The sequence below is a fragment of the Vulpes vulpes genome, chromosome X (assembly GCF_048418805.1).
Source record: "Vulpes vulpes isolate BD-2025 chromosome X, VulVul3, whole genome shotgun sequence".
Classification (NCBI taxonomy): Eukaryota; Metazoa; Chordata; class Mammalia; order Carnivora; family Canidae; genus Vulpes; species Vulpes vulpes.
In genome coordinates this window covers 22,932,288-22,957,149 of record NC_132796.1, presented here as the reverse complement: position 1 = coordinate 22,957,149, position 24,862 = coordinate 22,932,288, and the positions used below count along the sequence as shown (strand labels likewise).

General features: G+C 35.6%; 1 protein-coding gene across 1 annotated transcript; it reads right to left on the bottom strand.

Moving 5' to 3' along the window:
* Positions 1-1,251: 1,251 nt before the first annotated feature.
* On the bottom strand, positions 1,252-2,295 carry LOC112919062 (melanoma-associated antigen B18-like). The gene is made up of 2 exons (XM_025997404.2): positions 2,154-2,295; positions 1,252-2,039 (listed from the first exon to the last, which is right to left on the bottom strand). Exons 1-2 carry the CDS (start codon positions 2,293-2,295, stop codon positions 1,252-1,254), a joined length of 930 nt encoding a protein of 309 aa, XP_025853189.1.
* Positions 2,296-24,862: the final 22,567 nt, after the last annotated feature.

Below are 24,862 nucleotides of genomic sequence, written 5' to 3'. Positions count from 1 at the left end.
CCTCCCAGCTGCCCTTTGATCCAAATCACCTCTATTTTCATTCATTTAACCCCTATCAAAATCAAACTCTCCCTTATAGTTTGCTAAGTTTTACCCACAATAACTCAGTTAAATGCCCTTTGAATGGAGCAGGCTCTCTTTCTCCCAGCCCATGGCAAAGAGTAACAACACAGTGGTTTTTTGGCATCTAGCCTCAGGGAAGTGTTACCCTTATTTATCAGAAATTCTCGGGTGATGATATGGATAAAATACCTCATTTGTGCACTCTGTTCACCTGAATTGGAACCAGAGTATGGAGCACCTCTAGTCCCTACCCAGGTAGAGATTTGCAGCTAGTTTACCCATGATCCCAATGTAGCTACTAAAAGCAGTTCTCCATTTGAGGCTCAGTTTCTCATCTCTGAGACTTACCACCCTAGGGTTTGTCCCTTGTTCACCACCCTCATACCCTCCTCTGACCTACCACCCATCTTAAAGTTACCTCCCATTGAATGGTTTGAAGTTTCCCAAGGCCTCAAATTGTCTTGCCTCAGGACATTTACATTTGACTGCCCTCATCTGGAACTCCCTCTCTTCTCCCACCTAATCCTTCTTTTCACCCATCTTTTTTGTCCTAGAGTGTATTTCACCATCTTCCTTTTATGGGCAGTGGCTCAGGCTTCTTTTTCTTACCATACCCTATACTACCATGGAGCTTTCCAAAGAGCAGATGCTCTATTAATGTTTGAGGAATTAAAAAAAAATAAGCCATTTATTATTATTTATTTTCTCCTAAATTCTTGAATAAATGAAGCAATTTCAGGTTTATAACTTTTATTTTACAGAACAGCAGAACACAAGGAATAAGGAAAAACCAAAAATTAACTATCTTTTAGTTTTTTCTCTGTTTTTTTTTTATCTCAGCTATTTTGTTGTTAATTTCTTTCACATTTCTAAGGAAATGGCTATTTCAATGCTATGTTTTCATGTTCTAGATCACTAAATAAGATGGAAAGTTACCCAGTTTGTTTGAAAAATAGCAAAACTCTTAAACATCATAAACAGCATTAAATATATAACTAATATCATTCCTACACTTATATTGTGAAGCTAATTAAATTTTTTAAAAATAAACATTTGAAAACTTTCAAAAACAAAAGATAAATTTATGTTATTCATGTAGAACATATGATATGCACTATGTTCCCTCTAGTACTACCTAAGCCCTCATACTACTTCAAACACAAAGTGAGGAAAGTCCTTCAGGTTTCACTACAGGTGGGAGAAGCTGCCAAAATGGGCCCTGGAGTGGACACTGGCCAAGGCACCCATACGAAGCCGAGCTGCAAATCTGGCTGTGGCTCTCTCTTCCTCATCTCTCAAAGCTTCTTCATACCAGGATGGGAAGGCACTGGGAACAGTATTGTGAATCTTGGCCAAGAACTCAAGGACTTTCATCTTGCTGGTCTCAGCATGGGCTCTCCGGCCCCACAGGAACTCATACCGTGGAGGATCACTGTTGGCCACCTGCTGGTACTGCAGGTACCTTTCCTGCACCAAATCTTGAGTGATGAGCTTCTTGGGATCCCCGTAGATGAAGTGCTTCCTATCGGCATATATCCCCATCACATTAAGAACTTCCCAGATATCCTCTTCAGTGGCACGGTTGCCCTTCATGAAGATCACACAGAGGATAGTCATCAAGAGGCCCGTCGTGGGCATGATCTCCTCACCCCTCAGCCTGTTGTCACAGGTGTGCTGAAATTTGCTGACAAGAGCATAGTAGTGCCTGGTAGGGTCGATTTCCTTCAGATCAATACCAAAGGCCAGCACCATTAGCTCAGAGGCCTTCCTGAGAATCTCATGGAAGTGCTCCTTGTGTTTTTTGATGACATACTTCATCATATCTTCCTTTGTTATGGCCTCCCTCATGTTATACTTGCGCAGCAGGAATTGCACCAATAAAATTGCCTTGTCATCTAGGGGGGTTCTGCGGTAATGATCAGTGCTGGGCTGTGCCTGAGAGGTGCTTGGTCTTTCCTCATCCTGGCTCCTGGCACCTTCATCAGCTCTTGTGTGTGAAACACCTACAGAAGTAGTGGTAGTAGATGGGGCTCTACGGGATCCCTGGGATTTTCTACCTGACCCAGCAGCTGAGGAGCTCTGGGCATTACCACCAAGAGGAGGAAAGGGGGCAGCGGAGGGCTGTTCTTCTGCTGCGTCAGTGACCTGAGCATCCGGGGCACCCTGAGCCTCGCTCCGGGCCTGGTGGCGTTTCTCACGGGCACGAAGCTTACTCTTCTGCCCCCGAGGCATGGTGACACTGGTTAGAGACAGTAGGCAGGGGTGTGGGCAGGAGGGCAGGCAGTGAGGGCACCTGGAGGAGGGAGAATGAGATAGTGTGTGCACCTTCAGCAGAGACATTCCACTTTGGCTTTAACCAGAGCCGTTTTTACAGGCTTCTGTGAAAGCACAGCTCTACGACCCCACAGGGCCCCCTTTTTAATCAGTCTGTCCCCTGAGAACCTTGTAGAGAAAGTTAGTGTGTGCCTTAGGCTGCAGCTTCCAGCCCTGTCTGGGTCAACCTGGGACTGAGAGCCAGGGCTGACAAGTTATAGGCTCTGTGTGGTTCCCTCAGTTGTGAGGTGGAGAATTCTCTTAGTTCATATTTAGGATCATCCTGTCAACTGTTGGCAGGGCCCGGTCCTCCCAGCACCGCCCCCGCCCCCTGCAGCTCTGAGGCTAAACTATTAACAGCAATGACCTGAGATTCTTGCACAGCAGATGAGGAAGAACATTAGTTAGCCCCTTGTGCTGCACCCTTCCAGAGCTGACAATAGGAGCAGGGTTTGACGGGATCCCCATGGTCCAGGATGATTACAGTTATCCGTGTTCACTCATGTGCCCGCTCCGGTTAGACCAAGACCGACCCCGACCGACCCCCACCTCCCGGAATTTGACAGCCCTGCCCGGGGCCTCCCAGGGTAAATTGCAGGGATAAGGGTTGTTTGGGTTTGAGAATACCCTCAGTCCTCACTCCGGGTCCTCTCCTTGACTCCGAATAAAGCCTGAGATGTTTCACTCTGCTGATCTTAGTACACCAGCCTCAGATCAAAGTCTTCATTCTCTGAGACACTCAGTCGGAATTGAGGGGGCGTTGGGCCTAACAGCCAGACCTCGGGCCTCTGAGCGCGGGACAGATCGGGGCAGAGTTCTATAGCTTTCCTTTGTTCTGGCGGGGCATGTTTCCGCAGTTCTTTTTTTTTTTTTTTAATTTTTCTTTATTTATGATAGTCACACACACAGAGAGAGAGAGAGAGGCAGAGACACAGGCAGAGGGAGAAGCAGGCTCCATGCACCGGGAGCCCGACGTGGGATTCGATCCCGGGTCTCCAGGATCGCGCCCTGGGCCAAAGGCAGGCGCCAAACCGCTGCGCCACCCAGGGATCCCTGTTTCCGCAGTTCTAAGTAGGGATCCTCACCTTGACTCTCAGCCTTGCCTATCTCCTCTGCAGACCTGAGGCTGTCCTCAGAAATGAGACCCTGGAGGTAGGAGTCAGTACTTCATGCTGACAGCTCTGCTCTGTGCTTCCAAGCGGTGAAAGCAGGGGAAGGGCTGTGTGCCGGCTTCTCTGTTCTGGGGTGTGCTGTCCTGTCTGTCCTCAGGGTGGAGGCAGGGAGTAAGGTGTCTTCCTCTTGGCTGGTTCTTTAAAGACTCCCTGGGAAATATTAAGTCTCTGAAAGCTCTAAGCTGTTTCCCTAACTTCAAACCGTGCAGAAAATTGATGGGTCCCAGGCTAGATCTGAGATGGGAAGTTGCATTGTAAGGCAGCGTCCTAGGACGGTGGTGGGCTCTAAGTGGAAAAATATACTGGCCCATAGTGTTTGTTTGCCAGCCAAAACTTGGGAACCTTCTACTCTAAAAGATCTATTTTCTAAGAAAGAGATTAAGCTTTCTTTTTGTAAGACTCAGTTCTTTCCACATTGTCTAACATTGCTCATTCCAGTGCAGTAACTTTTATTTTGTTTTTGACTCTCATTCATAATAAGAAATATATTGACATCTTTAACAAGTGTCTATGTATGTATTTTTTTCATGAAAGAATACCTACCATTGTTAAGTGTGACTCATTCTTTCTAGTCCTTATATTTGATTATAATCTTTTTTTTTAAAAAGCCAGTCCTTACCCTTTAAAGAGGTTTCAGGTGGTTCTTGCACAGCCTCTGGACTCTTACTGTTTCAAACAACGCCACACTTTGATGCTGTCCTGATATTAACCCCATGGTCTTGGCCATTCAGCCTCTGAAGAACAGCCTTAGCTCCCTTCACTAAAGAGTAGAAATTCATTGTCTCATAACATCCTGGGAGAATCAAAGGCTGAACTTAAAACCTTTCCTCTGACCAGTCCTGTCTTATAGGCTACATACCAGTTCCAGCTTCAGGGCATGCCCCCATCTGCCCACATACAGGTTCTAGTTCAACATAGACTTAGTCTCTCTCAGGAATTTCTCATCTAGGGTTGGTTTCAGGAAACAGCATCTTGAGTCTGGTATCATCTTGGAAGTTGTATGTGAGGTCATGTATTAGCACGCTCTGGCTGCCATAATGAATTACCATAGATTGGGTGTCTTAACAACAAAAATTTATTTTCTCAGGGTTAAGTGTCTGCCTTTGGCTCAGGTCATGATCCCAGGATCTTGAGATTGAGCCCCATGTCAGGGTCCCTGCTCATGGAGAGCCTGCTTCTCTCTCTCCCTCTACCGCTCCCCCTGCTTGTGCTCTTGCTCGTTCTATGTCATATAAATAAATAAAATATTTTTAAAAATTTATTTTCTCAAAGTTCTAAAGGCAAGTAGTTCCAGATAGAGGTGAGGGAAGATTCAGTTCCTGGTAAAAGCTCTCTTCCTGGTTTTGCCTTTGGGCATCTTCTTGCTATGTCCTTACATGGACTTTCCTCCAAATGCACAGAGAGAGAATGATCATTGGTATCTCTCTTCGTCTTATAAGAATATCAGAGTCGCCTGGGTGGCTCTGTCAGCTTGGTGTCTGCATTTGGCTCAGGTCATGATGTCAGGGTCCTAGGATGAGCCCCACATCAGGCTCACTGCTCAGCAGGGAGTCTGCTTCTCTCTCTGCCTCTCCCCCTGGCCTGTGCTCTCCCCGCTCTCTCAAATGAATAAATAAAATCTTTTGTTTAAAAAAATATATTAGGCCTATTAGATTCAGGCCTCACCTACTTTATGACCTTATTTAACCTTTCTAACCTTCCTAAGTATCTCCAAATACAGTCACATTGGTGAATTAAGGCTACAACATACCAAATGGAGGTTGGGGGAAATAGCACAATTCATTCTATAGCACTTTGTATTTAAATCTGTAAAGAATTTAAGGACAATTGATGTATTTACCATATTCTTTTTCCCATGAATAAACATAGTGTAGTCCACTATTTATTTGGGACTTCTTTCTCTAAGTATATCGGTGCATATTTATAGCTGCCTCCAAAAAGATTGTGTACATGATTGTTAGATTTCTTTTTAGGTAAATTTTGGATATTGCTGCTGTTGTTATTGGGATATTTTCTATTATCTTAATTAGTTATTGATTTTGTGTGGCTAGGCACCCAATTTTAGTAATCTTTTATACAATAGCTTGGGGGTATCTAATTCATTTGAATATTTTGTGCACTGGTTCCTTTGGATTTTCTAATAAGGATCATATTGTCACCATTTATTATCTCAGTCATTTCAATGTTCCCTTTTCTTATTTATTTTGCTATTCTTATTCCTCGTTATATATTTCAGTCCACTTTTAAACAGTATCATAACATCTGCATCTTTGTCCTGTCTTTGATGGGAATGCTTCTAACATTTCACATTTATGTATAGTTTATTATAGATCTTAGGAAATAGAAATTCCCTTCAAATATTATTTTGCTAAAACATTTTACCTTGAATTGGTGCTAAACATTTTTCAAAGGCTTTTTATCCACCCTTAGGTGCGATTGAATGTATTTTGTCCTCTAATCTATTAATGTGGAGAAATTGTAATCGGCAGTTTTTTCTAATATTTTAATATCTTTGCATCTCTTGAATTCAGCCTGTTTATTCCTGCTGTATTGGATATGCTATAGATTTATTTAGGATAGGTGTTTCTACATGACAGCACTTGGCTCAAGTGATTTTTTTTCCTTGGGTGTCCTTATCTGGTCTTTGTATCAAGATCAGCACACCTGTTAAAATGAGTTTAGTAATTTCCCATTTTTTTGTATGATTTGAAGAGTTTATGTAAGGTGGCCACCAGTTTTTCCCTGACCATTTGGTACAACTAGATTCCAAATCTGGCTGGTCTTGGAATATTTTGAGGGGGGGCTGGAATGTAGACTAGAATTTCAGTTTTTATTATCTAACTGAAGTTCTCTATTTTTATTTGGAATAGTCATTATGGTTCTCGAGGAACAAGTTCATTTAACTTGGTCTTTAAAATTTAAAAACATGGAGTTTTCTTTATTGGTTAAGAACAAAAGCACATTACATTTGATCTACTCTCTTAACAAAATTTTTAATGTGTGCAATCCCAGTTCTGGATATTTATGCAAAGGAATTTAAATCAGGATCTTGAAGAGATATTTGCACCCCCATATTATTTGCAGTATTATTCATGATAGCCAAAATGTGGGAGCAATCTAAATGTTTATCAACAGATGAATGGATAAAGAAAATGTGGTATAAAGGCATGATATTTACAATAAGCATTTTCACTAGAGAAATTATTAAGGGTATACAACAGTACGGAGAAGAGTATAATGAACTCAATATACCTGACACTCAGTATCAGCAATCATCAATAGTTGGAGGCAAAAGTTTGATCAGATTAGCATTCATTAGGTTTTCGCTGCTTTATTTGTAAGGTTACTTCAGGAGTGACACTGTGCAATTCTATTAGGAGGAACATGTGTGTGTCTCTTTTTTAGTGATGTTGGCAGATATGATGATCATTACCTTTATCCATTAATCCATTAGAGGCTGTGGGTTGGTAATTCTCTAATTCTATCATTCCTTGTGAGTTTTCCATTTGAAAAACTTCTATAGGAAGAACCTTTCCTTCCTGGTCCACCAAATGGTTACCTTGAGGTATTGACAAAACATATTTGTGGTGTTCTCATAGCAAGTCTCTTCTGCACCTATGTTTTAGACAATTTTACTTAACATTACTTATTTCTAGTGCTTTTTTGTAATTGATAATATTTATAAAAATTGTATATTCCATGCAGTTTTTGAAGAACTGGCTTTAGTTAGTTGGCTTTACTATTTTCTATATATTATTTCTATATTTATGCTTGTTCTTTATCTTCTAATTATTAGTTTTTTATTAAATAATAATTGACATACAATATTTACTACTTTCAGGTATATAAGATAGTGATTTAGTATTAATATACATGACAAAATAGTCACCACAATAAGTCTAGTTACCATCTGTCACCATACACAGTTGTTACAATATTATTGATTATATTCCTTATACCATACAATAAATCCCCCTGGCTTATTTGTTTTATAACTGAAAGATTGTTCCTCTTAACCCCCTTTACCTGTTTCATCCATCCCATCCTCCCCTCTCCCCTCTGGCAACCGTAAGTGTATCTGTATCTGTGAGTCTGTTTGTGTTTCATTTTTGTTTTTTTGCTTGTTTGTTTTTTTTATATTTCACACATAAGTGGAATCATATGGTATTTGTCTTTTGGGGACTTATTTTGTTAGGTACATCTGTGTTGTCACAAATGTCAAGATTACGTTCTTTTTTATGGCTAATATTCCACCTCATATATATACCATATCTTACTTATTCAGTCATCTGTTAGTGGGCACTTAGGTTTCTTCCATATCTTGGCTACTGTAAATAATCCTGTGATGAACACAGGAATGCATGTCTTTTTGAAATAGTATTTTGATTTTCTTTGGATAAATACCTACAAGTGGAATTGCTGGATCATATGGTAATTTTATTTTTAATTTTTTGAGGAACTTCCATACTGTTTTTTATAGTGGCTGCACCATTTTATTTTCCCACCGACAATGTATGAAGGTTCACTTTTACTCCACATTCTCACCAGCACTTGTTATTTCCTGTCTTTTTTGATTCTAGTTATTCTAACAGGTGTAAGGTGATATATCTCATTGTGGTTTTGATTTGCATTCCCCTGATGATTAATGATGTTAGGTATCATCTCATATGCTTTTTGACAATCTTTATGTTTTCTTTAGAAAATGCCTATTCAGATCTTCTGCCTATTTTTATTTTTTTATTTTATTTTTTTTTATTTATTTATGATAGTCACAGAGAGAGAGAGAGAGAGGCAGAGACACAGGCAGAGGGAGAAGCAGGCTCCATGCACCGGGAGCCTGACGTGGGATTCGATCCCAGGTCTCCAGGATCGCGCCCTGGGCCAAAGGCAGGCGCCAAACCGCTGCGCCACCATTTTTTTAAAGATTTTATTTATTTATTCATGAGAGAGAGACAGAGAGAGACAGACAGAGAGACAGGCAGAGACACAGGCAGAGGGAGAAGCAGGCTCCATGCAGGGAGCCTGATGTGGGACTCGATCCCGGGTCTCCAGGATCACACCCCAGGCTGAAGGCAGCACTAAACCGCTGAGCCACTGGGCTGCCCATTCTGCCTATTTTTAATTGGATTGTTTATTTATCTATTTATTTATTTTTTGGCCATCAAGTTATAGATGTTCTTTTATATCTTGGATGTTAACCCCTTCTGAGATAGATCATTTGCATATATCTTCTCCCATTTAGTAGGTTGCTTTTTCATTTTTGATTTTTTTTTTTTTTGCTGTGCATAAGCTTTTTAGTTCAATGTTGTCTTATTTGTTTATTTTAATTTTCACTGTCCTTGTCTAAGGAAACAGATCCAAGATAATAATCCTAAGACTATGGTCAAAGAGCTTACTGCCTATGTTTTCTTCTAGGAGTTTTTTGGTTTCAGGTCTTATATTTAAGTCTTTCATCCACTTAAAATTTATTTTTGTATACAGTATAAGAAGTGATCCAGTTTGATTCTTTTGCATGTGGCTCTCCACTTCTTACAACACCATTTATTGAAGAGACTGTCCTTTCCCCATTTTATATTCTTATTTCCTTTGTCATAGATTAATTGACCATATAGGTGTGGGTTTATTTCTGGGCTCTCTATTCTGTTCCATTGATGTGTCGTTTTTTTTGCATCAGTACCATACTGTTTTGATTACTCTAGCTTTGTAGTTTATGTTGAAATCTAAGTGTGTGTTACCTCTAGGTTTGTTCTTCTTTCTCAAGAGTGTTGGTTATTTGGGATCTTTTATGGTTCCATAGAATTTGAGGAATATTTTTTCTAGTTCTCTGAAAAATGCCATTGGTATTTTTATAGAGATTGCATTGAATCTGTACATTACTTTAAGTAATATGGACATTTTAACAATATTAATTCTTACAACCCATGAGTGCAGTACATATTTCCATTTATTTATGTCATCTTTAATTTTTTTCATCAGTGTATTATAGTTTTCAGAATACAGATATTTCACCTCCTAGGTTAAAATTAGTCTTCAGTATTTTATTCTTTTGGATGAAATTTTAAATTCTTTCTTAATTTCTCTCTCTGATGGTTTGTTTTTGGTGTATGGAAATGCAACAAATTTATTTATGTTGATTTTGTATCCTACAAATTCACTGAATTCATTTATTCTAATAGTATTTTAGTGGAGTTTTCAGGGTTTTCTGTATGTAGCATCATGTCATCTATAAATAGTGACAGTTTTACTTCTTCCTTTCCAATTTGGATGCCTTTTTTCCCCCTGTGTAACTGCTGTGATTAAGACTTACAATACTTAAAAAAAAAAAAGACTTACAATACTATGTTAAATAAAAGTGATGAAAGTGAGCGTCCTTGTTTCTGATTTTAGAGGAAAGGTTTTCAGTTTTTCATCATTTAAGTATGATGTTACCTGTGGGTTTGTTATATATAGCCTTTATTATTTTAAGGTGCATTTCCTCTATATCTACTTTGTTGAGTGTTTTTATCATAAATGGATGTTGAATTTTGTCAAATGCTTTTTTTTTGCATCTATGGAGATGATCATATGATTTTTATCTTTCGTTTTGTTAATGTGGCATATTCTTTAGGTTTAATATGCTATTCATTCTCTACCTTCCTGAATTGCTTAGATGATATAAATGTTTCTTATCTACTAATATTTCAACTTAAGACTATAATCATCTCTCTTAATACCACTTGGGCTTATCTCACAGGGAATGTTACAGAGCTTTATGTGTATTCTTAAAAATTTTACAACTTGAAAATATTTTTCTGTGCCATGTGCTAGAAAAGCAAATATAATTGGCCACATGTATCAGTCAAGGCTTGCCCAGAGACACAGAAAAGTCTCTATATATTTAACCCAGAAGGAATTTAATGTTGGTTACTCAAGGGATGAAAAAGTAACAGGAAAGAGACAGGAAACCTAATATTTTACGATTTGAGAATGTCACTCTCAACTTTAGGCTCCTGGAGCATTAGGAGTCTGCATCAACAGAATCTATAATTATAGTGAGCCAATAGCATGGGGAAGGGAGAAGCCACTTGATACAGAGAGAGAGAAAGAAAAAGACCCTAATTGCTCCTGCCCTTCAGGACCAAAACCTTTTTTTATCACCCTTTTTTGGCCTATAATGCAATGACAAATGTTGGAGAGGCTAGGATTTATGGATTCAACCCATGTATAATAAAGAATAGAGCAGGGGAAGGGGAAGGGCAAATAAATCTAGGACTAGCATACCACATTGATATTAACAAATTAAATCAGAAAAATCATATCTAAATTGAAACAGTAAAATATTTTATAAAAGTCAGCACTCATTTGCAGTAAAGATAATATGTGGTTATCAGATTAGATAAAGAATATCTACTAAAAACAAAACAAAACAGAACACAAAACTCAAGCAGAAAATACACAGTGTGGAAATGTTAAAAGCTTTTACTTGGAGGCATGCCTGGGTGGTTCAGTTGGTTGAGCATTCGACTCTTGATTTCAGCTCAGGTCATGATCTCAGGGTCATGAGATTGATCCCTATGTCAGGTCCATGTTGAGCATGGAGTTTAAGATTAAGATTTTCTCTCTCTCTCTCCCTCTGCTCACCTTTCCTCCTCCCCCACCCAGCTTGTGCACACACATGCTCTCTCTCTCTCTCAAAAACAAACAAACAAACAAAAAAAACAACAACAAAAAAAAAACTTTTGCTTGGAAACTGAAAAGTAGACAAAGATACCTGCCATCAATGTTTTAATAAAAATTTTGCATAGTACAGCAATGGGAATAATAAGAAATCAAGGGATAGGGACTGTAAAATAGGAAACAACAGCTTTTATAATTAGCACATAATTAGACAGTGTATGATGAAAATCCAAATGAACTAAAGATAAGATATTCAGTCACCTAAGAGAGTTTGTTATTATAAGAAATACTAAAGTAAATCAGGCTGAAATCAAAGTATATAGTAATTAGAAACCATATGAAAAAATAAAGATCACCAGTAAGCATAGGTAAATATAAAAGCCAGCATTATTGTATTCTTGATATTTGGTATTGTAATTACTCTTTTTGTTTCCTATATAATTTAAAAGACAAGTGCATAAAATTAAAATTATAAATCTTTCTTAATAGGCACACAAGTATAAAGATATAATTCTTAAAAAAAAGAAAGTTACAAATTGATACCCCCATGAATATAGATGCAATAATCCTGAACAAAATAATAGTAAATGGAAACAAACAGCACATATAAAGGATTATACACAGTGACTAAGTGGAGTTTATCCTTGGAATGCAAGGCTAATTCAACATAAGACCAGTCAATGTAATATGCCATGGTATAAAAACAAAGGAAAAAAATGATCATCTCAGCAGCAAAAGCATTTGCCAAATTTAACACCCTTTCATAATCAAAATACTCAGCAAACTAGGAATATAAGGGTACTTATTTAACATGATAATTGGAATTTATGAAAAACTCATAGCTAATATCACATTCAATGGTGAAAGAATGAAAGATTTATCCCTAAATCAGGAACAAGGCAAGGATGTTGGCTTTATCAGTGACATTCAACATTTCCCTGGCCAGAGCAATTAGGAAAGAAAAAGAAATGAAATAAAAGAGATCTAAACTGGAAGAGTTAAGTAAAACTATCTCTATTTGTAGATAAAATGATTCTATGTATGTAGAAAATTTCAAAATTTCCAAAAAACAAAAGAAAGAAAACACGCTAGAGCTAATATGAATTCAGCAAATTTGCAGATCAACACATAAAAAGAATAAGCTTTAAAGAAGCTTTAAAAGCAATAAAGAAGCTAAAAAAGAAATTAAGGAAATTACTCCACTTACAATAGCATCAATAACATATAATACTTGGGGAGCACCTGGGTGGCTCAGTGGTTGAGCATCTATCTGCCTTTGGCTCACGTCATGATCCCGGGGTCCCGGGATCAAGTCCCGCATCAGGCTCCCTATGGGGAGCCTGCTTCTCTTTCTGCCTGTGTCTCTGCCTCTTTCTGTGTCTCTCATAAATAAATAAATAAATAAAATATTTTTTTAAAAAGAATATAGGGTGGCCTGGGTGGTTCAGTGGTTCAGTGCTGCCTTCAGCCCAGGGCGTGATCCTGGAGACCCAGAATCAAATCCCACATCAGGCTCCCTGCATGGAGCCTGCTTCTCCCACTGCCTGTGTCTCTGCCTCTCTCTCTCTCTCTCTCTCTCTCTCTCTCTCTGTGTGTGTGTCTCATGAATAAATAAATAAATAAATAAATAAATAAATAAGAATATAATACTTGGGAATAAGCTTAACTAAAGACAGGAAAGATTGTACGCTGAAAAATATGAATCATTGCTGAACAAAATGAAAGAGGACCCAAACAAATGGAAAAACATTCCAATATATGGACAGCTCTCCAAAGAAGATATACATGTGGCTAGCATGCCCATGAAGAGGTAGTCAACATTATTAGTGGTCAGTAAACAAGTCAAAACCACAATGAGTACCATTTCCCACTCACTAGAATGGCTTTGATTTTTTTAAAAAGCAAAACAAAATAACAAGTGTTGGAAAAATGGGAAGAAATAGGAATCCTATTCCCATTGCTGATGGGAATTTAAAATGTGTAACTTCTGTGAAAAACAGTTTGGCAGTCCTTTGAAAAGTTACTTAGAAATACCACCTGACCCAGCAATTCACTCTTTGGTATATACTCAAGAAAAATGATGACATATATCTACACAGAAACTTGTACACAAATACTAATAACAGCATCTACATAAGAGCCAAAAGGTGGAAACAAATCAAATGTCCATTAATGAATGAATGGATAAACAAATTGTGATACATACATACAATGGAATATTATTCAGCCATAAAAAAGAAACAAAGTATTGATACATGCCACAATGTAGATGAATGTCAAAAACATTATGCTAAATAAAAGAACTCAGAGACAAAGAATCACATATTGTGTGAATTCTATTATATGGCATATCCTGAATAGGCAAATTCATAGAGACAGAAAGCATATTAGCAGTTACCAGAGGGTAAGGGAGGGAACAATGGGAGGTTCTTATTTAATGGATACAGAGTATTTTACTAGGGTAAGGAAAATTTTGAAACTAGAAAGTGATAGTGGTTACACAACATTTTGAATACACTAAATTCCATTGAATCCTGTACTTTAAAATGGCTAATTATGTGACATAAATTTTACCTTAATTAAAAATATAGTGTGATTAATATTAAAAAATTATAATATTGTCTAATGTGGTTCTCAATGTATATATTGGAAATATGTAAGACAACTGTATCATAAAGTATGGAGGATAATAGTACCTAATAGTAGTAAAGTTTCTACTTTATCCCAGATAAAGTTATTAAAGTAAAGTTTCTACTTTATCCCAGATAAAGTTATTAAAGGTTAATACTAGCAGAATCAGATGTTAAATATTAGTATTGTAATTCCTTTAGCATCCACTGAAAATTTTAAAAGAAATACACCTAAATTGTTACTTTAAAAAAATTTTTTTTAGAGACAGAGAATGGGAGTAGAGGCAGAGGAGAGAGAGAATCTTAAGCAGGCTCTACACCCAGCATGGAGCCTGATGCAGGGCTCTATCTCAAGACCCTGAAACCATGACTTGAGCTGAAATCAAGAGTTGAACACTTAACTGACTGAGCTACCCCCAGGTGCCTTACACCTAACTAGTACTTATTTAAATGAAATTCATTTTAATATTTACATTAAATTTATTTAAATTACTAAGTTCAAGTAACCCATAGAATGGTAGGAAAAGGAAAGAGAAGAGTATAAAACAAAGGAAACAAACAGAAAACAAATGATAAAATGATAGATATATCAATAATTACATTCAATCTAAATGGTCATATCACACCAACTAAAAGAGGTTAGTGGAATGGATAAAAATATATGACCTAGTTACATGCTGTCTACAAAGTCTCACTTCAAATTTTATGATACACATAAGTTAAAAGTAAAAGGATGTTATTCAAACTGAAAAGAAACCAAACCAGGAGTGGCTTTATTAATAACAGAAATGTAGAACTCAGAACAAAGAAAGTACCCGTGATGGGGGATATTAAATAATAATAAAAGAGCCAGTTCACCAGAAGACATAATAATCTTAAATATGCATGTACCTAAAAGTAGAAGAAGTTCAAAGATACCTAAAAAAAAACCTGACAGAACTGAAAGGAGAAATAAACAAATCTATGATTATAGTTGGGATGTTCAATACCTCTATCAAGAATCTCAAAAGAACCACTAGAAGGAAATCATCAAGGATATGGAACTGAACAACACCATCAGACAACAGGATCTACTTAACATTATAAAAAATTTGACCTCACTACAATGGAATACACATGTTTTTTTACACACACATGGAATATGGAATATTCACCAAAAGAACAACCATGTGCTGAGTCATGAAACACGCCTTAAAATGTAAAATAATTGAAATCATATAAATTATGTTCTCTGCACTCAGTGGAATTATACTAGAAATCAATGCCAGACACATGACAGAAAAATTTCCAAACAATGCAAAATTAAGCAATATACTTTTAAATCATATGTAAGCCATAAGGATTTCTCAATAGAAATTTAAAAATATATATTTTATTGAAGGAACAGGACAATAAATCATTTAAAAATCAGTATAATGCAGTTAAATGAATGCTTTGAGAAAAATGTATATTACTAGCTATTTATATTCGTAAAAAATGTATCTCAAATCAATAATCTAGGGTTCCCTCATAGGAAACAAGAAAAGGAGGCAGTTGTTAAGAAATATATCATAGTAAGGTCAGAAATTAATGCAATTGAAAACAGAAGAACAATACAGAAAATTAATAAAATCAAACACGGATTCTTTCAAAAGATAATATAAAATTGGTAAATGTCTAATGTGACTGACAAGGAAAAGGCTGAGAGGACACAAACAATATCAGAGAGGTTTTTACTACAAACCCAAGAGACATTAAAAGGACTATAAAGAAATATTATGAACCACTTTACAAACATAAATTTGATAACTCAGAAGGAAATGAACTAATTCCTTGAAAACCACAAACTGTCTAAACTCATCTAAGTTATAATAGCCTAAATAATTAATAAATATTAAATAAATGGAATTCAAAACCAAATACTCATATCAATTGACGCAAAAAAACATTTGACAGAATTCAACATTCATTCATTATAAAGCTTACAGCATAGTAGGAATAGAAAGGAACTTTGTCAAGGTGCCTCTCTCAAGGTAATAAAGAGTACCTATTAAAAAAAAGAAAAACGGTTCATATTAGATTTAATGTGGCAGACTGAATGCTTTCCCATTAAGATTAGGAATAAAGTATGTCCACACTCATGACTCTATTTGACATAGTCCTAGGAATCCCAGTCAGTGCAATAACTCAGGAAAAAGAAATAAAAATCATGCAGATTGGAAACTATGAAATAAAAGATTCCTATTTGCAGATGACTGATTGTTAAAAAATAATCTCAAGTAATCTAAGGGAAAAAAAGAAAAAGAAAATCCTCTCCAAATCATATGACTAATAAGTTGTTTTAGCAAGATTTCAGGATAAAAGCAAGGTCACAGAATACAATCATATTTTTACATACTAGCAATAAATAATTGGAACCTGAAATTAAAAAGCACATTACATTTACAATAGCTGAAAAATTAAGTACTTAGGTTTATATCAGATAAAACATGTACTGGATCTGTAAGCCAAAAACTATAAAATGCCAATAGAAGAAATCAAATATTTAAATAAATAGAAGTACTATATCCACATGTTAAAAGAATCAACATAGTAAAGATGGCAATTCTCTTCAAATTGATCAGTAAGTTTAACAACTCTACTATGGAAATCACAATTGGATGTTTTATTCATATACACAAGTTGACTCTAATGTTTAAATGGAAAACCAAAGGAACAAGTTTTTAAAAAAGAGACTAGAATTGGAGAAATTATACCACTTGACGGTAAGACTAAATGTATAACTATATTAATCAAGACTGTAGTGTTGACAGAGGGATAGATACATAGATAAATTGAAGAAAATACAGTCAGGAAATAAAGCCATACCAATATAGCCAACTGATTTTGGATAACATAGCAAAAGCAATTCAATAGAGAAATGGTTATTTATTCAAAAAATGATGTTGGAACAATTAAACTACTATAGGACTAAAGAAAAAGTGAACTTTGGCCTAAACCTCATACCTTACATAAAAATTATTTAAAATGGATTCTAGTTCTAAATATAAAACTTTTAGGGAAAAAAAAACAGAAAATCTTACTGACCTAGAAGCTTATTAAAAGTTTTTAAACCTGTACCCCAAATCAGGATATATAAAAACAATAATGGATAAATTGAACTTGATCAAAATTAGTAAGTTTGGTCTGGGAATGACATTGCTAAGAGAATAAGACAAGTCACATCTGGAAGAAAATATTTGCAAGTCACATATCCAACAAAGGACTTGTACAGGCAAAACCTCTTTAAACTCAACATTAAGCAAGAAAAAGTCAAATTTCTTTAAAAAGCATACAATTTGAATACATGCATCACCATAGAAGATATAAGGATGGCAAATAGGCAGATTAAAAGATGTTCAGTATCCACTGAGTGTGATATGTAAGTGATGAATCACTAATTCTACTCCTGAAACTATACTATATGTTAACTAACTGGAATTTAAATAAACACTTAAAAAAATAAAAGATGTTCAATATCATTATCCGTTGGGTAAATGTAAATTACTGGGAATGTAAAATGTTCCAGGCTCTCTGGAAAACAATCTAGCAGTTTCCCTTAAATTTAAACATGGACTTATCATATAATCCAGCAGGCCCCTCCTAAGTATTTATCCTAGAGAAATGAAAACTGTTGATAGCAGCTTTATTTGTAATAAAAAACTGGAAACAACCCAAATATCTTTTAACAGGTAAATGGATAAACAGACTGTGCTATAACACCCATACAACAGAATACAACTCAGCAATGAAAAGGAAGAGATTATTGATATAAATAACAGCTTGGATGGATCTCAAGGGCACGTTGCTGAGTGAAAAATACCAATATCCAAAGGTTACTCTATGACTCCATTTGTGTAAAATTCTCAAAGTGATAAAATTATGTAATGGAGAAAAAAAAAATCAGTGATTTCCAGGACTAGGGTTGGGGAGAGGGCATGATTATAGATAGGCATACCAGGGCCTGTCTTTGGAGTGTTTGGAATAGTTTCTATAATGATTATATTGTGATCATGATTAGAAAAATTTACACATGTGGCTAAATTTCATAAACTATATACCAAATGAAACAAAGCAATAACAACAAAATCACTGGTTGCATGTTAAAACTGGTTAAATGCAAATTAGATTTTAGATTAGTTAATATCACTTCTGAGGTTCTGATGATTATACTACCATTATGTAACTTGATATAGTCAGAGGAATATGAGAGAAAGTACACAGGAATTCTCTGTATTATGTTTGTAATTCCTATAAGAATCTAAAATAATTTCAAAATAAAGGGCTTAAAGACTTCTGGTTTCAGCTCCAAAGTATAAAGAGCTTAGAAGTCATCACTTCTGTCATATTTACAATAAGAAATAGCTGGAGAAGTTGAAAATCAACAACTTTCCTTGGATCCAACAGGGAATTGAGGTCACAGAAGTCACAGAACAGCTACATTCAGAGAGATATAGTGATCTGCTTACCTAGAGCAGAAGCTGCTACAAGCTCTACAGATAGAACCAATTACTTCAGTAGTAATGTTGACAGATAGCTGGAGGCTGAATGTCCACTAGTGTGAGACTGCAAAATTCCCGGAGGCTGCAATTACAGAGGGGACTCCAAACTTGCAGGCTTTCTCTCCAGGCACCACACCAGATGTGTACAGTGAGGATCTCGGAAAATCATCTCCTGGCTCTGGCAGGGAGAGAACAACATTGTGTAATCTTCCCAAATCCTTTTACATAACAAAAACCTACTCTCCAGGGTAGTATGGAAACCTTATCCTACTAAGGGAAGACTTTCTACCTTACTCCATCTTCCACCAGCCTTTCTGTCTCACCTAAGTAATACAAAACAAAATATGATCAACAAGAGATAAGTCTCCAAAGAAATAGACTCTGGGAATGATGCAGCAAGACAAGGAAGTAGAGGGCTCAGGTGGGTGGGCAGGGAGGGACAGAAATATTTGTGATGTATACATTCCTTGGAAGCAGTCAAACTAAAATACATAGATTTAATTAGAAGATTCTAGAACAATTATCTTACATTCCCCACAGTCCCGCCACAGTAACACACTTCTAGTCTAACAACAGTGGATTACAGCTGAAAGAGTTGCAAAACACAGATGCTCCCAGAGAACCAATGCAAAGACAAGCCCTAAAGAAAAGACAGGAGACAAAAAGCAGATACTAGAGGAATTTGAAGTCTCTGGTACTTACAGCTACAATAAACATTAAACACAAGCCAACTCCTAGCCATGTTAATATAAATACACTAAGAACATATTTCCTTCAGTACCTAATACTGCTACATATCTGTCCTTAAAAAAATTACAAGATATATGATAAAACAAGGAAGAACATAGTCTGAAAAGACAAAAAAGAGGATCAGAACCAGACAGACATGATACAGATTTTGAAATTATTAGACAAGGAATTTAAATAAACATGATTTCTATTTTTAAGGGTTCTTATTGGACAAATAGACAACATGCAAGACCAAATGAATAGTGTCATTAGAGACATGGAATCTGTAAGTAAGAATCAAAACTAAATGCTAGAAATAAAAAATACAGCAAGAGAAATGAGAAGTGCCTTTAACAGGCTCATCAGGAGATATGAAACAGTTACAGAAACAATCAGTAAACCTGAAGATATGTGGAAAGCAACCTCCCTAAATGAATCAAAGAGAAGGAAAGAACAAAAAAATTAACAAAATACCCAAGAATCATGGAACATTATTAAAAGGTGTAACGTATAAATAATTTTTCTGCCAAAAGGAGAAGAAAGAATAGAGGTAGAAAAATATATTTGAAGCAATAAGCCAATGACTTTCTAACATTAGTGGCAGACACCAAATCATAGATCCAGTCAGCTCAGAGAACATCAAGATAAATACTAAAACAAACAAACTATACCTAGGTATATCCTATTTAGACTACAGAAAACCAAAGGCAAAAATAAAATCTTGAAGAAAGCCATAGGAGTGGATAACACCTTCCAATAGAGGAAAAAAAATAAAAAATTATAGCAAACTTATCATCAGAAAATATGCAAGCAAGAAGGAAATGAAATGAAGTCCTTAAAGTATTGAAAGAAGAATGCCAATCTAGAATTCTATATCCAACAAAATTTCCCTTCAAAGGTGAAGGAGAAATAAAAACTTTCTCAGACAAAAAATGAGTCAGTTCATTGTTAATAGACCTGCTATGCAAAAAAAAATGGTAAAATAAATTCATTATGCAGAAGGAAAATACAGGTCAGAAACTTGGATGCACATTAAAAAAGGAAACTCATCAGAGAAGGAATAAATTAAGATAAAATAAAATCTTTAACTTTTCTCAGTCTTAATTTTTTAAAAATTATTTTTCTAAGCAACAATAATAATAATGGATTAAATGATTACAGCACATGAATAAGAGCAATGTCACAAGACAAAGAATTGGAATTACTCTGTTACAAGGAATCTGCACAACATGTGAAATAATATAGTACTTTCTGAAGGTGGACTTAATTAGATTAATTTAAAATGTATATTACAGGGTTGCCTGGGTGGCTCAGTGGTTGAGCTTCTGCCTTTGGCTCAGGGGTGTGATCCTGGAGTCCCAGGATGGAGTCCCACACTGGGCTCCCAGCAGGGAGCCTGCTTCTCCCTCTGCCTATGTCTCTGCCTCTCTCTGTGTCTCTCATGAATAAATAAATAAATAAAATCTTTAAAAAATGTATATTATAAACTCTAGGAAAACCACTGAAAAGGCTAAAAAAAGCATAAATGATATATCAAGAGAAGATATAAGATAGAATCATAAAATGCTCAATTAATACTAGAGAGCACAATAAAGGTAATATAAAAAAGAAAAAATGCAACAGATAGAAAACAGTTGCACAAATAGTAGCTTTTTAACTATAACTATAATCAATAATAGCTTTAAATGTGAATAGCATCAAAAGGCAGAAATTGTCAGAGTGGGTAAAAAAAATTTTTAGAGACTCAACTATATGCTGTCTGTAGGAAACCTATTTTGTGTATCGAGACTCTTGAGAGTTTCAGAGTAAAAGGAAGGATTTTAGGATAGTGAAACTCTTCTGTATACTATAATGGCAGATAAATGATATTATGCATCTGTCAAAATCTATAGGGTCCATACAATACAGAGAATGGATGTTAATGTAATCTATGGACTTTAATTAATAATAATGTATTAATATTAGTTCATTAATTATAAAAAATGTACCACACTAGTGCAAGATGTCAATAATCCAGGAAACTGTGGGTATGTGGTAGAGTGGGAGTATATGGGAACTAGACTTTAGGCTCAATTTTTCTGTAAACCTAAAACTGCTTTAAAAAATAGTCTATTATTTTTTAAAAGTGAATAAAGTCCACATATATGGTGTACATATAACCAGCTTACTTCAGTAATTGAACTGAATCTATATTGTAATTGAACAAAGGCACTATTGGATCCACTGCTAATTGAGTCTTTAGACTCTTAGATGATGTGATGAATTAACTTGTTAGCAACACATCTCTTAAAGTTCTAGATTTCCTTTATCTTTAGCTGACCAACTCTCAGAATGCTCAGGACGAAGGTGCAGGAAAGAACAGGACTAGCCATGAAACATAGCAACCTAAGCACAAAACAATTAAACTTGTCCCTTTCACTAGCCATGGTGCAGACCAGCAGATGACACCTTCTCCTATGTTGAAATTAACCTGTTAGGAAATCTGAATTGAAGAAGCAGGTTGCTAGAAAATGCCGCCTCAACTGTGCTTATTTCCAGATGAATAAAGAACTCTAAAGTTTCTGCAATTAACAGATAAACTCTGTTGTTTACTTGGATGGTAAGAAAAGAATGGTAGACTTGTTAAAGCCTAGCCAGAGGTCACTAAATTTCAAGAACATGTATGGTCTCATCTTGTAGCCATTGTGTTGCTACTGTTAATGTATAATTCTATTAAATAGAAATACATTCATGAGAGCTGCAGTGCAAACTAGTGTCTGGTCTGATTTTATATGAGTAGGTCTCATCACTGGTTTGTCTCATGAGACATCTTGTATAACTTTATTTTAGTGTCTTATATCTCATATAGGAATGTCACCTCTCAATTTAGTGAAATTCATTTCAGAGTAGATCGATAAAAGATGGAGACAGATCTACCACGGTAACACTAGTCAAAAAATGCTCAAGTAGCTATACAAATTTCAGCCAAAGCAGATTTCAGAACAAGGAATAGTATCAGAGAGGAGGAGACACATTATGTGATGATAAAGGATCAAAAATCCAAGAAGGTATTACAATCTCAAGCATGTATGTGCCTAACAAAGGTGAATCACAATATATGAGGCAAAAGCTGATTAAAGTGAACCGAGAAATATGCAATGACAGTTGGCAGACGTCACTATTCCTGTGGCAGTAATTGATAGAAAAAGCAGTCAGAAAATAAGTAAAGGTATAAAGATGACATGAACAATACTAATAATCAACCTGACCTAATTGGCATCATAAAGTACTTCATCCGACAACAGAAGAATATGCATTCTTCTTAACCTCACATGTGGCATTCACCAAGATAGACCACATATTTATGCATATCTTCATTCATAAGCTACTAAACAAACCTTAACAAATTTAAAAGAATGTTAATCGAAGTATGTTTTCAGGTGATGACAGAATTACGTTAGAAATCAATTACAGAAAAATAGGTGGAGAGTTCCCAGATATTTGCAAATTTTCAACAATATACTTCTAGCCCATGAGTCAAAGAAATCTCAAAAGAAATTTTAAAATATTTTGAAATAAATGGCAATACAAATTACCAAAATTTGTAGATTGCTACTAAACTAGGGCTTAAGAGAGAAATTTAGAGGATTAAATGCATACATTAGAAAAAAGAGAAAGAAAACAACAGAAAAAATCAATACAACCCTCAATGACATCAGTAAAATTGGTAAGTCTCTAGCCAGGATAACCAAGAAAGAAAAAAGAGAAGATATAAACTGTCAGTATCAGGAATGAAAGAAGGGTCACTACACTGATTCCAGAGACATTCTTGAAAGGATAAAAATGGAATAGTATGAATAACTCTTTTTTTAAGATTTTATTTATTTATTTGAGAGAGAGAGAAAACGAGCATGCATGCAAACAGGGGAGGGGGCAGAGGGATGAGCAGACTCTCCACTGAGCACAGAGCCCTATGTGGGCTGGATCCCAGGATCTGAGATTGTGATCAGAGCCAGTCAGAGACTTAACCGACTGAGCCACCCAGGCTCCCCCGAACAACTCTATCTGTACAAATTAGAGAACAGATGAAATGGATCAATTCCTTGAATGTCACAAACTACCTAAACTCATTTAAGTTGGAGCAGATAATGTGAAGAGCCTTATATCTATTAAAGAAATTCAGTTAATAGTTAAAACCCTTCCAAAAAAAATCACTAGGCCCAGATGTTTCATTGATGAATTACATCAAACATTTAAGGGTAAAATAATACAAGTAATCTGTAATTTTTTTCAGAAAACAGCAGAAGAGAAAAGGAAGCCTTCCCAGTTCTTTTTTTGAGGCTAACATCATACTAAGCCCAAAGCCAGATAAGTACATTACCAGACAACTACAGACAAATATTTCTCATAAATGTTGACAGGGAAAAAATCCTTAACAGAATAATAGCAAATAGAATCCAACAGTATGTAAAAGGAATAATACAGCATTTTTTAAAAAGATTTTATTTATTTATTTATTCATGAGAGACACAGAGAGAGAGAGGCAGAGACATAGGCAGAGGGCAAAGCAGGTTCCATGCTGGGAGCCCGATGTGAGACTGGATCTCGGGTCTCCAGGATCACCCCTGGGCTGAAGGTGGCACCAAACGGCTGAGCCACCCGGGCTGTCCAGGAATAATGCAGCATTAACAAGTGGGGTTCATTTCCAAAATTTAAGCCTAATTCAACATTTGTAAATCAATTAGTGTTTTTCATCATATGACAGACTGAATAAGAAGATAAATATAATCATATCAGTAGATGTAGAAAAATAATTTGAAATTTTTAATACCCATTTATGATAAAAACTTTAAAAATTAGGATTAGAAGGGAACTTTCTTAACCTGATAAAGGGTATATAAAAAACGTATAGCTATCATTGTACCTAATGATCAGCAAGTGAATGCTTTCACCCTAAGATTGGAAACAAGGATGTCTCCTCTTTAATCCTATTCAGTATCATAATGCAAGTCATATTTAGTGCAAGACAAGCAATAACAAATAAATAAAATAGAAATTTTAATTTTTGTAAAGGAAATGGTTGTCTATGAAAAAATCTCCAAGAATCTACAAAGAAGACCTCCTGGAACTAAAAACTGATTATAATTGCTTTACTATATACCAGCAAAAAACAACTGAAGTTAGATATTTTAAAAGGTAAAAACATTTACAGTTGCACAAAAAATGAAATGCTTAGATAAATCTAACAAATACATATCAGATTTGCAGAAAACTATAAAACACTTACCAAACAGTATCTAAATGAATGGAGAAATTATTCCCTGTTCATGAATTGGTAGGCTCACTTTTACTAAGATACCAGTTATTTCTATTTTGATCTCTAGATTTAGTGCAATCTCAATCAAAATCTCAGCAACTTTTTTTCTTAGTAACTTTTTGTGGATATCAACAAACTGATTATAACACTTACATGGAGTGGCAAAGGTCCTAGAATAGTCAACACTATATTGAAAGAGAAGAATGAAGTTTGAAGATTCACACTACCCTATTTCAAGGCTCAATATAAAGCTAGTAATCAAGACGATATAGTGTTGGTGAAAGAATAAACAAATAGATTATTGGAATGAAGAATTGAGAGCCTCAAAATAGACCCACACAAATATAGTCAACTAACTTTTGACAAAGGTGCAAGGGCAAATAAATGAAAAACAATATATATGTATATATTGTATTGGAAAATAATACACAACCCTATTTCTAAAGTGTGGAAAAGACCTGAACAATTGAACATCCATATGGG

What these genes read in the sequence shown, in the direction of transcription:
- LOC112919062 (XM_025997404.2), bottom strand. Translation starts at nt 2,295, where the DNA reads ATGCCTCGGGGGCAGAAGAGTAAGCTTCGTGCCCGTGAGAAACGCCAC. An exon ending in CCCCTTTCCTCCTCTTGGTG is followed by an intron (nt 2,040 to 2,153) that starts GTAATGCCCAGA and finishes GAGCTGATGAAG; the next exon opens with GTGCCAGGAGCCAGGATGAG.